General features: G+C 35.7%; 1 protein-coding gene across 2 annotated transcripts in view; it reads left to right on the top strand.

The window, feature by feature from the left end:
- The window catches only part of LOC123536409 (dynein axonemal light chain 1-like), a 97471-nt gene that overhangs the window by 47071 nt on the left and 31674 nt on the right, over window positions 1–18726 (top strand). For both annotated transcript variants that reach the window (XM_045319585.2, XM_045319592.2), the window contains 2 exons: window positions 5592–5681; window positions 10463–10516. In XM_045319585.2, coding sequence (XP_045175520.1) covers window positions 5592–5681; window positions 10463–10516 — 144 coding nt within the window. The remainder of the gene's footprint in view (window positions 1–5591; window positions 5682–10462; window positions 10517–18726) is intronic.

Below are 18726 nucleotides of genomic sequence, written 5' to 3'. Positions count from 1 at the left end.
TTGTAATGTTAAAGTTTACTTATAGCTTATATTATACTATCAAGCACTGAGAATAGTTGAGTGCGCTGTCCACTGACAGCTCTAGTTGAATTATCTCCCTTTATTCAATTTTCTTCTTTTATTATCTCCATTTTTTTTTTGGTTTCTAATACATTATTCCTCATATTGGGACAAGCACATGCATCGGGAGCATCGTTCGGTTTTACAGATTCCTCGGTTTTACAGATTCCTTGTTATTTTAGAAGGTACAAGCATAAGAAGACTCAGTCTGGATGTGTCATGTTCAAAGGTCATGTCGTGCATATCTCAAAAAGTATTTGACCCAGGGTCATCAAGCCTCACAGGATTGTCAGTCATCATATTATGTAGAAGTTGTGCACCTGGTATTTATCGGGATTTCACACAGCCAGACCAGAGTTATGGCCTATGACTTTGTCAAAAACAGCATAAATATGCATAAAAAGAGCCTAAAAGTTTGTGTTGCATGTATCTCAAAAAGCAGTTGATCTAGAATTATGAAACATTATAGAAATATTATTCAGCATTTGAACTTGTGCACCTGGTGTTTTGTTCTAGATTTTACTCAGCCAGACTATAGTTATGGCCCTTGACTTGGTAAAAAATATACATAAAGGGCATATAAGTTTGTAGTGCATGTATCTCAAAAAGTATTTGACTTAGAGTGATAAAACATTAAAGGATTGTTTCATAGCATGTGCATCTGGTGTTCTGTTTGGGATTTCACTCAGCCAGACAAGACTTATGCTTATGGTCCTTGACTTAGTGAAAAATACATATAAAGTGCTTAAAAGTTGCACATGTCTAAAAAATATTCTAGGGTCATGAAACCATGAAGGAGTATTATTCAGCATGTGAATTTGCAGTTTTGCTTTGGATTTCAGGTTACATACTAATAAAAGAACTCATTATGTTTTGTATAAAATTCAGTTACTTCAGATCCATTTTGATACAGTTTCTAGATTTTCACTTCGTCAGAGACCTATTTTCCACAAGACATCTGTACATTTGCTTCAAGAAAACAAAATGGGTGTTGAATAGTATGCAGTGAAATGCAAATCAGCTGAAGTCAGGTACCCTCATATTGCCGCATTTCAGAAAGCAGTCCGCAGAATAAACACCCTACTATCATTTTCAAGTAAACAACTCGAAAACATGCCAATATAGGCATGTCCTGTTTAATGAAAAATTACATTCAATGAGTGAACTAATGCCCATTTGGCCTGCCAGTTTATGTGCAAATGCCCTAAAAATACGGTAAAAGAATTAGGATCTGTTTATAAGGGATTTTTTGGCTACACCACGGAAGCATATTTTTGACTGAATTACTGCTGTACACATATAAGAGGAACTATTTCATTCAATTTTTGGTAATTTTACATTTGTTTCGCAGAAAATCTACAGTAAAGTCACTCTGCAAAGTTCTGTTGCAAAGTATATGATAAAGTTGGGAAGTTTGTGTTAAATTTAGGCCTCCTCATATCAGTTCTTTTTCCAAAAAATCACCTTATGTAGAGATAGTACCTAAGTTTTTCAAATCATAGGTTTGAAGTTAAAAAGCTTTGAAATGAAGACAAATGTCCATATATTTCTCAAAAACAGAAATATAGACAATATTTTAACCAGAAGTGCAGAGTTATGAGCATTTAATATTTTCATGATAACGAAAATTTTGTGATCAAGGACATGTAACTCTTCTTGAACATGGAGAGCATAAACGTCAAAGGGACATAATATAAAGACTCTATGGTAAATAAACTTTCATTGTCCTACCAACGCATTGACTAGGATATAATTTTATCTCCCATGATAGCAATGGGACTTCACTAGGTTGTTGTGTTTCTGCACATTAAGTCTTTTATTTTTTAATCATAATTTCGTTAGGCCAGGAGACAGTCCTTGTGCATCATAAATGTGTATCGATTTTTAGCGGGATTTGACGTTGACGTTTAATAACGTTACCTCAGTTTCGGTTTTGTATTTCAAATGTTGTTATATTATGAGACGCCATGATGTAGAGTAATTCTCGGAATTTGTCATTTTGATAAAGGCCTTATGGCCGAAACGTTAATAAAACTGAGTGAGAACTATAGAGTCTTTAAACATTTGGTACCCCTTAGGGTAAATACTGTGTGGACATAATATAGTCAATATTTTCTAATTGGGTGCATTTGATTTAACATTCAACTTTGATCTGGATTGCTAAATACTGATCCATGATACTGTGTGCTAAAAATTTAGAACATCTGGAACCGTCTATTAACAGAAAAACTATGCTTTAGCAGAATCTAAATAGTTAAGCTCTAACTGGGACTCGAACCCAGGACCTCTCACACCTAAGGCAGACACACTACCACTTCCCTATAACAGCAGTAGCTAATAGCTATGCAGTTTAATTGCTGGATTACATTGCGTGAACTGGAACAATAATCAGTGAACTCCGGATTATCGGCGTATTCGCTTTGTTTCCTAACGGCATTTTTTGTGTAAAGAACAAATATAATCTAATGCTGCCAACGTCATAATTGGTCAAATCTGCCCAAATTTCTCTGACGTGTTGTTCAGAGTATGAACTTACTAACTGGCAGTACCAGTGAAATATTACTTACACTGAATATTTTATATTTGCCCTTTTTTGCAGCTGCCGAACGGCAAAGACGATAAGATTTGTCCTAATATAAGTAATTATTTTACCAGTTTTGAGAGAATTTCAATTAATGGGAAATTACAGTTACAAACTAAATACCTTTCTGCAACACATGGAGTCATTAGCATTCACTGTCAATCAGTATTAAGACTAAGATCGACTGTCATCCATTCATTTCAAAGTTTCATAGACAGAGTCTGTTGTTTACATTTTTATCGTAACCGGTGCACTTGTAAAAATCACTTTAGTTTGAAAAATCAAAGTATGCGAAGAGCTATGGTACGGTCTCTACCTTATGTGCAAGTTTTTGCATTTTTAGCTCACCTGAGCATGGAGTGCTCAAAGGTGAGCTTTTGTGATCGCCCTGTGTCAGTCGTCCGTCCGTCTGCGTCGGCGTCAACAATTTGACTGTTAACACTCTAGAGGTCACAATTTTGGCCTTATCTTAATGAAACTTGGTCAGAATGTTACTCTCAATAAAATCTTGGACGAGTTTGATATTGGGTCATCTGGGGTCAAAAACTAGGTTACCAGGTCAAATCAAAGGAAAAGCTAGTTAACACTTTAGAGGACACATTTATGACCATATCTTAATGAAACTTGGTCAGAATGTTAATCTATATGATTTTTAGGACAATAGGTCAGTGAGCGATACAGGGCCTTCATGGCCCTCTTGTTTGAGTGTTTTACAACATTTTAGCAAATATTTTAATGCACATATTGTAAAATAAGCACCACTTCTACTAAAATACCACAAATTGACAGATCCATCTTGATTTCATGTCAAAATTATACAAATACAGGATTTGATCAGCACCATATTTGGCAAAATGACCATCTCATATGCAAAAATTTTGTCCAAAATAAAATAAGTCTAGAAATAATTCTTTTTTTGTGCCAAAACGTTGTTATACGCTGAAATTCCGCTCAGTCTGCAGCCACTATGAGAAAATTACATGATTTGCCTCTTCACTCTGCAAGACCAGATTTATGACCTTTGGCTCAGTCAAAATATGTAATAAGGGCATAAAAGTTTGTGTCCCATATATCTTTCGAGTCATCAAAAATTTGAAGATTATTTTATAGCATGAGAAGTTGCACACCTGGAGTTCTCTTTGGGATTTCACTCAGCCAGACTTGAGTTATATGATCCTTGACTTAGTGAAGAATACACATGTAGTACTTAAAGTTTTGTGTTGCATATATCTCAAAGATGGTTCTTTACTTGGATATATCTTAACAATATTCCACCTAGAGTGTGCAGAACAACGTTCGGCGTAAAAACTACCTAATAATTATTCTAAATCTAAGTAACTGACCGTATTCTCTTTATCCTCAGTTTGTAGAACAATCTTCGAGTATTCAACCATATTGTTTACATATTTCCAGTCACATAGTGACGTAATAGGCAGGAGCTAAAATAGTACCAGTAAAACTGTGCGGTTTGGTGCGGAAATATACTAACACTCGGCATATGGCATAGTAACCTGCAGGTTGTAATTTTGAACTATTTATGCATTAAAGTGAAGTATAAGATATTTCTAACACAAGAAAGTAAGACTGATTAACTAAATTTATTAAGTAAATAAACATGTATGAAAATTACCCCGCTCTCTTATTCTGCAATTATCTTAAGGAATTCATTTGAAGATAATTTGTCACAATTAAGTGTGTCTAATTGCATGAAATCAGTAACTGATGATAGTTGATTATATATTTCCATTATATTTGGAAATCTATTCAAAAGTGCCATTAGTCAACATAATTATATATAAATTACTTGAACAGCATAAGCTACAGAAAATTGAAGTACAGTGGGTTCATATAAAATGCCATTATAAGGGTTTATAGTTTATGTAAGTATAAAGAAATAAAATAATTAAAAAGAATTTTTTTTTTCAAAATTCCACCCACAAGGTAACTCTTTAATACCTGCTTTACCAGAAAACCTGTTTTTAATGAATGTAGAGCACAAAACTGAATGGGTTTTAGCCTTGCCGTCATCTGCTCTACTGTGATCATGTGACCATACCGGAAATGAACAGCACTTGGATAAAAACACCCGTGGTGTAAACAAACAAAAGATGATATTTTAAATATGTTTGAGAAATTCCCAGGGAAACAGGATAGACACCAAACGTTGTTCTGCCCACTCTAGTCATGAAACCATGTACAGTGAAAGGAAGTGGGGGCACCAGTGTCCTATGGAGACACATCTAGTTCTTTTTCGGTCCCTAAGTTCAGCATACTGTGAAATCATTACTATTTGCAGGGGACTATTTTTTTGAGGACTCCATTTGCGTCAATCCACAAAATAAAATCCTGTTTAGTTGGCAAATTTATCTATCTTACCGTTAAAACCTAAAATCCATGCATTCAACATGTCCTCACGAGATAGTTGACAAAACCACAAAATTTAATACCTACAAAACGATGTGACTTTATAGTATGTGTTCTTATAATGGATGCATCCATTTAATAACAACACATTTCTAGTTAAGAAATATGGATCTTGGTCTTATAATCTCATCATATTATGATTGCATGCAAGCAAGATTCAGGTATGTTCCCTCAGAGTCACATGCAAGGGCATTAGGGTTAGGTTCTGTGTTGTTTGTTTAACCATTTGAGGGATTCCATTGAATTTTACAGAACCTTTCATCTTGATTTGAAGGTTTCTCATTTCCATAAGAAATATCTATTTTTTACAAAAGTCTAAAACATATCATATCCACAAAATTTAATGTTTTCACAGCAGTTGCAAACATACTGTAGAATCTGATTTTTTTTTAGAGAGATACATTTGAGCTGTATACTATCTAACTGTCCTTACTCACAAAAGTAAATACGAGTGTCTCTAGTTTTAAAAACTGTCTTAAATGTCTAATTTTGTTGTGTTTTTATTTCATAAATATTTTAATTCCAGGAAGCGGTTGGCGATACTTTACAAGAACTGTGGATTTCCTACAATAGAATAGAAAAATTGAAAGGTGTCAATGTTCTTAAAAAGTTGAAGGTATGTAGCACAGTTGTAGACAAATCTTAAATTGAAGCAAGTCTTTTACAGTCTGCTACTTTTATATGGTCTTGACTACGAAAAATGTTTCAAAACTTAGAATACTTTCTTAACTTTGTTCAGATTATTTTAGTTTTTAATACCATCATCATCATCATCTGGTATAAGGGTTGGAATCCATGTGTAAGATTCTGTGCAGCCCAATAAAAGAGTCGTAAAAAGTGTCATATAGGTTAAAACTATTTACAAAATGTCTGGTCATCTAGTGGTGAGGTACGAGGGTTCCCAGGCTGGCTTTGAAAGCCTCTATCATGGTGAAGTCAGTGGTCCGTGTCGGGAGGAGATTCCAGTCGCTAATAGTGCGGGGAAAGAAGGAGTCCCTGTAGATGGTGGTTGCACCCGCTGTCTGTCTGAAATGGTTTGAGCCCCTGGTTCTACTGTCTTTAAGCTGAAGTGCTTCAGCTGCCCCGGAGACTTCTAGCAGATGATGATGGATTTTGAATAGCATTGAGGATCTTGCAAGGTAACACCGATGTTCGAGTGACTCCCAGCCTAAGTCTTGCACCATCTTTGTCACGCAGCCTTGTGTATGGTCCATGTATGCTGAATGAACAAACCTGGCGGCTTTACGTTGGATCTGCTCTAATCGTGTTTCAGCGCTTGAGGCTTCGGGTCCCATACGGTGGAAGAATACTCAAGGGTTGGCCTGACCATAGCTGTGTATGCAGTGCTCTTAACTTGCTTGCTGCAGTCACCAATGTTGCGGCGGATGAAATCTAGGGTTCTGTTGGCTTTGCTGGTCGTGATGTCAATGTGCTTCTGCCAGTTCAGATCTTCACTAAGTGTAACTCCTAGGTACTTGCTGCTGTCGGTGGTCTGCAGGACTTGGCCTTGTAGAGTGTATGTGATGTTCTTGTTGGTACATATTCTCATGACAGTGCACTTTCCTGAGTGAAATGACATCTGCCAATCCTGTTCCCATTTCTTTAGTGCTGCGAGATCCATCTGTAGGCGGTCAGCGTCTTGTTGGTACTTAATTTTCAAGGAAAGTAGACTGTCGACACCTTGGTGTCAGATGAGGTTATACAGTCAGGGAGGTCATTGTATGTACGTCAGGAACAGTAGCGGTCCCAGCACCGTGCCTTGGGGTACGCCTGATAATACATCTTTCTCTGACGACATCTCTCCATCAAGCAGGACTTTCTGTTTCCAGTTGCTAAGGAACGACTGGATCCATCTGGCTGTACTTCCTTGTATGCCGTAGTAGCCTAGTTTGTACATGAGGCGTTGGTGGGGTACTTTGTCGAACGCTTTAGTGAAATCTAGCTGTATCACGTCGACTAGGCTCCTGCCATTCAGCTTCATCGATCGGATTGTTCCAATAAGTTGGGTCTCGCATGATCTTTTGGCATGAAAACCGTGTTGGCAGTCATGAAGTACTTTATTCTGCTTGTAAAAATGCACGATAGAGCTATGAATGATATGTTCCATTATCTTGGAAACCACTGATGTTAGTGACACTGGTCTGTAATTGGAGGGTAAGTGCCTTTCTCCCTTCTTGAACACAGGGACGACATGTGCGTCTCTCCAGTCTTTGGGAACCGTGCCATGATCATGGGAAAATTGGTATAACCTGGTCAGGACTGGTGCTATTTCATCTGCGGCTAGTCTGAGTAGTGCTGAGCTGATGTTATGTGGCCCCGTTGCTTTGCGAATGTTCAGTTGTGACAGCTGTTTATGTACTCCAGCAGTGTTGAATAAGATTTCATTCATTGAGGGGAATGGGCTTGGTCCTTTGTCAGGCATTGATGTTAGATTTTCCCTGGTGAAAACTGATTGAAATTGTGTGTTTAGGATTTCTGCTTTACTTTTGCTATTACTGTGGATGAAACCATCTTGGTTCTTCAGTGGTGCTTCTCAATAGATTCCTATTTCTTGGCCTTCACGTAGCTCCAAAAACGTTTCGGTTTGTCAGCGTGATTAGTTTTCACCATATCTTTAATGTAGTGTTTGTGGGCAGTTCAAATTTCTCGTTGAGTTGTGGTTTTAGTCAGTCTACTTGGACCAATCGGCTGCGCCACATCTGTTTCACTGTCTGGAACTTTTCTGACATGAAATTGTCTCTAAATGCAGCGAGGGTGTCCTTGATCCCTTTAGTGTCAGCTTTGTCCCACAAGTAGATGGTTCTCCTTTTCGGCCTGGAGCGGACGGGCTGCATAGCTATGTTGTAAAGGACTATGTCGGAGATTGGGGGCAATGTCTTACATTGCTGTGTGAAGCTCGGATGGGAGGTGAATAAAAGGTCGAGGATGTTGTTTTTCCTTGTTGGTGTGGTCACCATCTGCTCTAGGTCTAAGTCTGATGCAAGGTCTAGGTAGTGTTGGTTGACTTTGGTGGTGGTGGGCTTGTTCCTTATGGAGTTATCCTGCCACATGATATCTGGGAGGTTGAAATTGCCACTAATAATAAATTTAGCTCTTTTGTGTTTCGGACATAGTGACTCAAAATCTGATCTTGTGTCGTTAAGGTATGCCTCATCTGTTCTTGAGGGAGGTCTACAGTAGGAGCCAATAACCATCTTCCTGTTACCATTCAGCTTTATATTTTCGCTTATAAATTCGGTTGTTTTGCTACAATTTACGTCAGTGGTATTCAAGTCGGACTTCACAGCTAGTAAGACACCTCCATGTGGGTTGCTTGGGGGGGTCATTCTTGTAAACATCAAAACCGAGTGAGTTGTCAAACTCTTCTGATAAACAGATCTCCTCACTCAACCATGTTTTGTGCCAAGGATTATGTCTGGATCTGTATTTCAATAAGGGTGAAGATATACTTGCTCTTTTTCCTTGCACTTTGGAAGTTGATGGCCAAGATTCTCAAGGATTTCCTGTTTTTCCGCCCTTTGACCGGATGGACTGGTTTCAGGGAGGATGCTAATGTTGGGCTGTCAATGGAGCCAGTCATTGAGAACGATGCGTCAGCTGATAAGTCTCCTGGTGACTGCGACCCTGATGTTGACCGTGTGCTGTTGATCATGGCGCTAGAGTGAATTGACGAGTGGCAGTCCTCCTCTGGGAGTATAGGTACATCATAAATTATGGTTGATCTATTGAGAGAATCGCAGTATGGCAGTACCACTGTACACTTGTGTCTGCTAAGTCGTTGTATTCTGCGGAGTTCATCTCCATGCATGACTTTTGGGTCCAAACGTTACATTTGTCGCAGGCTAGAGCTCTTTTCCCGAAGTCAACTACAGCTTCACAGCATACCCCGCATGGGTATCTGGGTGTTTCCAGTGCTGGTCCAGGGTTGGGTTCTATTCCAGCAGTGAAAAAAAGGATAAGGTGGTGGGACAATCTTTTGGTTCTAATGGGTATGGATGGCGGTTGTTTGCGACCAAATTTGATGTTGAAGTAAATCTGTACTGATATTTCGAACCTAAAGTTCCCTGACAAATGAAAACCTATGTTTGAAGATAAGTGGGCGTCAGTATTTGGATTTTGTAGAAAAGGTACTGCTCTATTAAAAAGGAGACTTTTTATTGATGATAGTATATTAATGAAAAAGGTTTTTCAAACAATCTAACACATTTTACTTGTCTTTTTTTCGGATTGCTTGAGACTAGGGATGGGAACGAATATTCGAAAATCGGTCGAATATTCGAATATGAAAATCAAATTCGAATATTCGTAAATTATTGTTGTTTTTTTTTTCAAGATAAGAATCATTGATTTTGTGCAATATGAGCTTGCTAATTCTACAGAATAAAACCATGTCATGTTTGTTTATCGCGTATCAAAAGATGTCCAATTAATAAGAAAATAGCAATGCATACTTGGCAGGGGCCATCGTAACGGATAGACAGTTTGCAACAGGCGTCAGTGTGTCAGATGCATGTCAGATGATGTCCAATTAACAAGAAAATTGCAATGCAAAATTACCTGGGGTCATCGCTACGGATTAACACTTTGTATTAGGCGTAAATGTGATATCTTTTTATCTTTTGTTCATTTTTATTGGCACCTGTTTTATGTAACAAGTTGTAGAAATTTTTTTCGAAAACAATACCAAACTTGTAGATATTGTCAATCTTTTCACAGTATTTTGTACGACGTTTCAGACCATCCGCAAAATCGGTTTTCATCCGCAATTGGCCGTATTCGAATTAAATTTTGAGGTACTTTATAATAAAATCAAGAAACAACATATGATTGATGCATAAGTTCATGTTGAAGGAGGTTTAAGTCTGCCTTACTAGCTTTTTACACGACGATTTTTACACGCCAAATGAAAATTTTCAAAATGGCGGCGGTAAGACAACAGCGCGTCACGTGTTTAAATGGGACGACCTGCTATTTTTAGATAAAATTGCGACGATCTAAATTATAATCGTTTTGATTTTTTTGTATCATTTTGAAGCTAAAACACTGAATTAGTTAAATATGTTCATGATTATACTGACAGAATCGTGAAATAAAACGCTTGGATCGGCAGGTTTTGCTAGGTAGGATCGGGTTACCCGAAACAAACATTTTTTGGCCTTATTACGTACGATGATCCATGCTTTAAACAAATGAATATGTTGTGTATATGCCAATCACTTAATAAGAATTTAAAGCTTCCATTAAAGCAAACCAAATATTCGAATATGCACACCGAATATTCGAATATTGATTTCATATTTTGTTCCCATCCCTACTTAAGACCATGGATAAATTGTGCATTTTGATCATTGTCTATGGTTAATTGTAAACTGTAATCATCTTAATTTTCTTCTGTAGGTACTGTACATGTCAAACAATGAGGTGAAAGATATGAATGAACTGGTCAAACTTGTAAGTGTATTATCATTTTTATGCCCCAACTTTGGTGGGGGGGGCATATAGATTTGCCCTTGTCTGTCCGTCCGTCCGTCCAAGAATGTTGTGTCGTGCCTAGCTCCAAAAGTATTTGACGTAGAGTCACAAAACTTTACAGAAATGTTGGTCAGCATGTGTAGTTGTGCACCTGGGGTTTCGCTTCTGGATTCATTCAGTCATGTAGGAGTAATGGCCCCTGACTTTGTAAAAATTGGTCATTTTAGTGTTGTGTCGCGCCTAGCTCCAAAAGTATTTGATTTAGAGTCACAAAACTTTACAGGAATGTTGGTCAGCATGTGTAGTTGTGCACCTGGGGTTTCACTTCCGGATTCATTCAGTCATGTAGGAGTTATGGCCCCAGACTTTGTAAAAATTGGTCATTTTATTGTTGTGTCACGCCCAACTCCAAAAGTATTTGATGTAGAGTCACAAAACTTTACAGGAATGTTGGTCAGCATGTGTAGTTGTGCACCTGGGGTTTCGCTTCCGGATTCATCCAGTGGTGTAAGAGTTACGGCCCCTGACTTTGTAAAAAATTGGTCATTTTAATGTTGTGTCGGGCATAGCTCCAAAATTATTTGACCTAGAGTCACCAAAGTTTACAGGAATGTTGGTCAGCATGTGCAGTTGTGCACCTGGGGTTTCGCGTCTGGATTCATTCAGTCGTGTAGGAGTTATGGCCCCTGACTTAAATAAAATTGGTCATTTTGATGTTGTGTCGTGCGTAGCTCCAAAAGTATTTGACCTAGAGTCACCAAAGTTTACAGGAATGTTGGTCAGCATGTGCAGTTGTGCACCTGGGGTTTCATGTCTTGATTCATTGAGTCTTGTAGGAGTTATGGCCCCTGACTTAGTTAAAAATTGGTCATTTTAATGTTGTGTCGCGAGTAGCTCCAAAAGTATTTGACCTAGAGTCACCAAAGTTTACAGGAATGTTGGTCAGCATGTGCAGTTGTGCACCTGGGGTTTTGCATCCGGATTCATTCAGTATTGTAGGAGTTATGGCCCCTGACCTAAGAAAAAATTGTCATTTTAATGTCATGTAGTGGGGGCATCTGTGTCCCATGGACACATTTCTAGTTATTATATTAATTTAAGTAATTTGCAACTGATTGACAAACATCCAGTAAGTTTTTTCCATTGAATAAGTAAAATGATCTGTTTGGTGCCTGTGCACAAAGTGCTTATGGTGAGCTTGTCCATACATCCACAATTTATTAGTTTGTTTACACCCAAGCATCCACATTTCTGTAAACAAAACTTGACACAAACTATATGGTCATAAGATCTCGAGTCGAGACTTTTGGCCATTTATTTATGAGAATATATCATAGTTCACTTTGTTTACACTATAGCACCTTCATTTCCTAACAAATTGTTTGTCAGTATTTTGGTTGTATTAAGGAAGTAGGTTACCTTGTAACCAGGGTAAATTCAGATAAGTTGAACCGCAGAAATTTTCTGTATTTCGTGTAATTTAATGTTTTAACTGCTACAATCTCAGTTTTGTTTATCTCTGTCCCTTCAAGTAAAATTTTTATCCAGGTTTGAAGTACATGACCCTCCAAAAGTATTTTATATTAAAAGAAGAAGGAAAATACGAATATTTAACACTTTTCAGTGCACTTTGGTTTAATTGTTATCTGTAGAAGTCTGAATGATTGACAATTTTACTAGTATGTGCGTTAGCTTTCTAATATAAGCTTAAAATGTATATGTAATGGGGCTCGTATTTCCAAGGTAATTTTCAAACAACTATGTATGAAAACAGGGTTTTTCGACGGCTTCAGTGCCATTCTGTTAATGACCAACAGGGAATATTTAGGTACTATTATTAGCAAAATACCAAGCCCTTTACGTGGTACCTTATTTTTCTTAAAGTTTAAAGTAATCATGGCAACAGAGATGTTTAAAATAGCTTATATCTTGATTTTTATGTAATTTCTTATAAAAAAGTATGAAATAAAATTATTTTTCTTGTTATTGAAGCTTTAAAACATCTTATTTCTAACGTAAGTGTAATATTTCCGTGTTATTTGTATTTATTTTACCCCCACCAAACATGTTTGGGGGTGGGGAGCGGGGGGGGGGGAGGCTATATAGAAGTCAGTTTAGTCACATTACATCCCACCCCGTCATGTCCCGAAATCTATATCTCAGTTATTACTGAACGGATTTGATTAAAACTTAAAATAGATGTTAGTAGTATAAGAATTGATGGTTCTGAGACACTTTTTTCAATTTTAATTAGCCACCTTCTTTTTAAAAAATCCAAAGCTGACACAGTAGGTACTGTGAAAACATTTGGTTTGACCAATAAAAAACCCCAGATTTTAACAAATTATTGTTAAAACCTTTAGTAAAATATGATTAAACGTTTTTGTCAACTTGGCAAACTTTTAGCAGATTATTTTTATTGATAAAATGTAAAGGTGCAAAGCCTCTGGTCTTTAAACTTATACTGAAAAGTAATTTATAATTATTTGTTCATTTTGTTTTACATTATTAATTTTTAGCATTTTATACAGTAAATCATACAACGGTACTTTATCTTGTAACATTTTAATGAAAAATTAACAATAGTAACCACAGAGTGTACTTGTTTTGTCTTGATATTGAACACTGTTATACTTTACATTTGGTATATATTTAATTACTTCTTTTGGTGGAGGAAGTCCGAACGGGTCAAAATATATTGTATTTACATAACATACCCAATGTGTTCCAGACCCAACAGAGTCGTCCAAATTTATAATTCCACATTCTTTATTTAATTTTGTTTTTGGTAAATTGTTTCTACTAAATACACCCCTAAAGTTTTTAATTTTCAATTGTTTAACCCATTGTTCAATTTCAAAGTTAGAAATAGGTTTGTTTATAAATTTTATTTTTTTTTTACTGTAGGAATTCGTCTGTAAGGCCTCCGTTGAGAATCAATCTGTATACCCTGACCATGTCCCTTACCACTTAACAAAGATGTAATCAAAGGTATTCCAAGACTAGCAGCCAACATGCCTAAAAACCCACCGTCTTGTTTTTGTTTTTGTGTTAATTTAATTACTCCAGATCCCACCAGTTGTTTTCTTTGATTAGGTGTAAGATATGGTGATATCATGTTTCTCTTATTATTAGCTACTGAAATCATACCATTCCCAAGTAACTTACTGACACCAGTACTGGCAAGACCAGAAAGGGCTCTGATTCCTAGAGGAACTAATATTTTTGGAGCTATTTTTGCTGCCATTGGAAGAATTGTTTTTCCTATTAAACCAGCCAAAGCTCCTAAAAATCCACCATTTTGACCTTGACTGGACATTAGTCTGCCTATATATCCAGAAAAGTGGCCTAGAAATTGCCTTTGATGGCATTTTTTGTTAATGCCCGACAGCCATGTTCATTGTTATTTTTATAAAAATTGGAAAAGTTTCAGAGGGGCTGTCGCCTTCTAAGGGTCATAGTAAGGTCACAGCACAAGGTCAAAGGTCAATAGGTGCATTTTTGTTATTAACGTTAGAATTTCGCTATTTTTGCTACCTTTTAATATAAACTTGTAATTTTTCGGTGATTATTATGAATTTGAGAAGTAAATAAATTACTTTATGTAGATTTATTGCATCTGAGACTGGCAAAATTCAAAACGACTAAAGTTATTTCTATAGAATGAGCTTAATTTTTCGTACGCTCTGATATTTTTTTCACTTATAAAAGCTATCTTTTTCATGTTTGATCTTCTAATGCTTTCATTTTCAGGCTAACACTTTTTAAAAAGGCTAGTTAATTGCCTTTTATGATTTTTTGTACGAACAGTACAGGTAGAAAAAGTCTATGGCACGTATTATAAGACTGGTACAGTTAAACTTCGTTTACTCGAATGAGGATTATTCGCTCACTACTCTTGGCTCGGACTCATCGTCAGGTCTATATAATGTGTAATTCACGTTGGTTTGTACTACTGATATCTCGATCATATTTTGCTTGTCTCGTCGAGCACTAGCGAACATAGTTTGACTGTAATAGCTATTGACAGATCTTAAGATTCTTTCGGAAGCATGGAACTCAAGAACGTAAAATAGCAAACTCAGTTTGATTAAGTCTGTTTACATTGTTCGATAGTATGTGCAAATTCTCTCAAGCATTACTTAAAATGGTCATTTATATGCTGTCAATTAAAAATCTATTCCAGTGGTTTACGCATATGCTGTAGTAATTTCAGGAATGTGTGTGCGTTTAGAAATACCATCTATGTACAAAAATAAAGCGATATCAAAGTTTGAATAAAATTATAGATATTAGATAACCCGCAAATGTTATGCTCTTTTTATTTTCAGTCCATTAGTATGGAAATGGTACTCTTCATATTTTTGAATCAGCTAAAAAAGAATTCTTTGCACATTAACGTTAGGCTATTATAAGGACTGGTAACCGCTCTTCAAGTGTTTTCAATATCTACAATTTTGTTACTGCCAGTGTTTGTTTATGTTGGTTCTATCAATAGTCAGTGAATTTGAAACTATATTGAAAGATATTAGTAATATCTTTATGACTGAATATAGGGGTAAGCATGTTTGTTTTCCAGTTACAATGCCTTTAGATTTCCGAATATTTGGTTGGTGATAGAACCGGGTAGAGCAAACGTACAAATGTATCACAAAGGAATCTGATGTTATAAAATAAAACAAATGTGAGCACAAGCTATAGACGTCTTAGCCTGACATATTCATTCGACAGTATTTGTTTATTATAAATCTATCGTTTTGAATTACAAATATTTTCTTTATGCTCAGTCTTCTCACCATGAAGAAAGTTATTTTTACATTTTAATTTGTAAAACATATGAATGACTAATGTTTCAGTTCCAAGATACAAGCTTTCTTTTCACAATGTAATCAAGGACATCCTGTCTGAAACCAAGTATCAGATGTGTAAATTGTTATGATCTGATTCGTTTTCCACTTTTGGTTTGAACAGGAAGTGGGAGTGTGGAAGCAAAGCCAAAAAATATAAATATATTCGAAAAAGAAAACACCTGCTGAATTTTCAGAAGTAAATAATTAAATTACATATACATAATATGGTCCTTTTTAACAATCACCGCGTGGACAAATTAACATAAATATATATCATATAATGAATTATCACCAGTATTGAAATTATTCCTTTGGGAGCTGGAGAAGCATTTCATATATGTAAATGTTACTTTCAACAGTATTTCAGTCATGTAGCGGCGGTCAATTAACCTAATCAGTGTTTCTGAGTATAAGCCTTTAAGTATTAGCCTTTCCCCGTAAGTAACTGTCAACTTTTTCCATATGATTCAGAAGTGGAGGGCGAAATTACTCCTGACAATGTCTTTTATCAAATCTTCATGGAGAACCTACACCTCTTCTGGGGATCAGACTCAAGACCCCGCGATCCTTTGATCTGCGCTCTCCTAATTGAGCTAAAATACTTGGTTGTATACATGACAGTAAAGTGATTTTAACTGTTTATGTGAGAATTTTTATATATATTTATATGTAATTCATTTTCGTTGTAGTCTGCCTCCTGAAAATCAGCCATATTTTCTCTATCGCACACATTTTTCAAAAGGTGTACACTATGTAAATAATCTTTTGATAGTCAGTTCAAAGCTTAAATTCAAATTTGATTGCTTCCTGACTTTTGTTTTTATCTCTGCCAAATTTTGACAGATTTGAATGAAAATAATAACCAGTTACAGTTCAGTTAAATAACATAACAGCGATATCAACTGTGCGTACATTGGTTGGGTCATGACAGTTCAAATAAGGTAACCTAAAAATAAAACGTCACAGAATGGATACAACTTGGTGCTGGTCTCTACGTGGCAAGTACTACCATCTGCAGTATTAAACAATTTTGTCATTAATTGGTGTCATTTATGACATCACAAACCGGATATAAAATAAATATGTTCATATTGAAAATATTGACGGATGTGCCATTTCAACTAAACATAGTTGAACATTCATAGAATTATGATACTTTGAATTTGTTGCAGTGATACTAATAATGTGGCTTTTAATTTTAAAGGTTCCTTAATTGTTTAACCGTTCGGTTAAAATGATATAATAATTAAGCTATGAATTAGTTATTATGTGTTTACTATAAACAAAATAACTCATTTAAACGTTGTGCAGAAACATCATTCCAAATCTGTCAAATTTGGCGATAAAAGAAAAAAAATCAGGTGGTGGATTAAAATAGTTTGTTGTGTTTATTATTATAAATGCACTATTTTGCTTCCATTTAGTAACCTTAGCAAGTATCATTTTCAAAAATTCATTTTGACCTTGACATGTCTGTGACCTTTAAAATTTTACATTAAAATAACCCTTGGTAATAGGACCAGTACCAAAAAATATATTTTGCAGTTGATCCTCATTTATAGATTGGACAAACATACCAAGTATAACCACCTTGCCATCGTATGCCACGTTTTTCTAGACATATATATTTCATATAATATATATATATTATTTATTTCTAATATTATCATACTTTTATTTACAAATACAAAAAGGGCGTTAAAAACAATTATTTAAACTAATTAAGATGTTTATCGATAATAAAACAGTTAACAGCGGTATAATTTATTTGTAAATGCCCTACATTTGAACTTTGACCCCATTATACTGTAATGAGAAACCTATAAGGCGACAGCCCCTTTTAAATGTCCATGTTTGATCCTAAGAAAATTTTTAAATATCCGAGCATAACAAAAAATGCCATCAGAATCACATTTTCTCAGATATTGGCAAGACATACTTGTTTTTTTGAAATTGTAATTTCTAATCTTATTATTTCTAATAGACTTTCAATTTGATTAATTTGTTTTTTTGTAAAATAAAGGAAGTTTCCAGTAATTTGTTCATGTTTTAATCTTAGAAGATGTGGAATTTTATTATTATAAGCTTGTGCTAAATTTTTCTTTTGTCCATCTGTAAGATTAACTTTATATTCATATAATTTGATGTGCATTTAATATATTTAAATTTTTTTTATTTAAACAATAACAAGTTTATTTCCAATAGTATTTATTTCAACTGTTTCTTCATACAATACAAATGCGTAAACACGAATATTAGCTGCTGGTGCAATATTTAACTTAGCTGTAAATGTAATATGCTTAGGATCTTCTGTTATTACTTCCTTTTTATATTCCAAGTTAAAATGAATAAATCCAAATAAATCATAAAAGTTTGATCTATTTAGCAGACTTCCAGTAGTCTTATTATTTTGTTTATAATAATAATTAATTACATCGTCATATATTTTTGATATACTTGTGTATTCTGTTTCTGGATAAAAAACACCATTACCAACTTCAAGACGACAGGAGCTCAAAGTGCAATTATTTTTTGCTTCATTAATTTTAAATGTATCTAATAAATGTGGATTATGTTCTTGTGAATTACTTGTATCAGGTCGTTGTAAATAAACAAACACATGTTGTGGTTTTGTTATACCAGCTGTTATTCTAAAGGTTATATTATTTTGTTGTGTATCAGTTGATTGTGTCACCATTTCCCCGAAGGTATGACCATCTTGCTTTTGTAAATCTTTCAGAAATTAGATTAAGTCCAAATTCATTGAAAATTAAACGCGGAACCCATAGAATTGATTTTGCTACAATTACTCTACCAGCATCAGTAGCATTATTTCTAAAATTACTTCATCATCATCCGTCAGCTGCAGTGTTATTAATCCCCCGCCGTGGCGGAGGGATCATAGGAATGGTCTCCGTCCGTCCTTCCGTCCGTAACAAAATCGTGTCCGGTCCATATCTCCTAAACCCCTTGAAGGATTTTCATGAAACTTGGGTCAAATGATCACCTCATCAAGACAATGTGCAGAACCCATGAGTCAGCCTTGTCGGTTCAAGGTCAAGGTCACAACTCAAGGTCAAAGGTTTGAGCTGCCATTTGTGTCCGCTCTATATCTCCTAAACCCCTTGAAGAATTTTATAAAACTTGGGTCAAATGATTCACCTCATCCAAGGCGAATGTGCAGAACCCATGAGTCAGCCTATGCGGCCCTCAAGGTCAAGGTCACAACTCAAGGTTAAGGTTTGAGCCTGCCATTTTGTGCCGCTCTATATCTCTAAACCCCTTGAAGGAATTTTATAAAACTTGGGTCAAATGATCACCTCATCAAGACGATGTGCA

Source organism: Mercenaria mercenaria, chromosome 1 (assembly GCF_021730395.1).
Source record: "Mercenaria mercenaria strain notata chromosome 1, MADL_Memer_1, whole genome shotgun sequence".
Lineage (NCBI taxonomy): Eukaryota > Metazoa > Mollusca > Bivalvia > Venerida > Veneridae > Mercenaria > Mercenaria mercenaria.
This window is presented reverse-complemented; position numbering and strand designations above follow the sequence as displayed.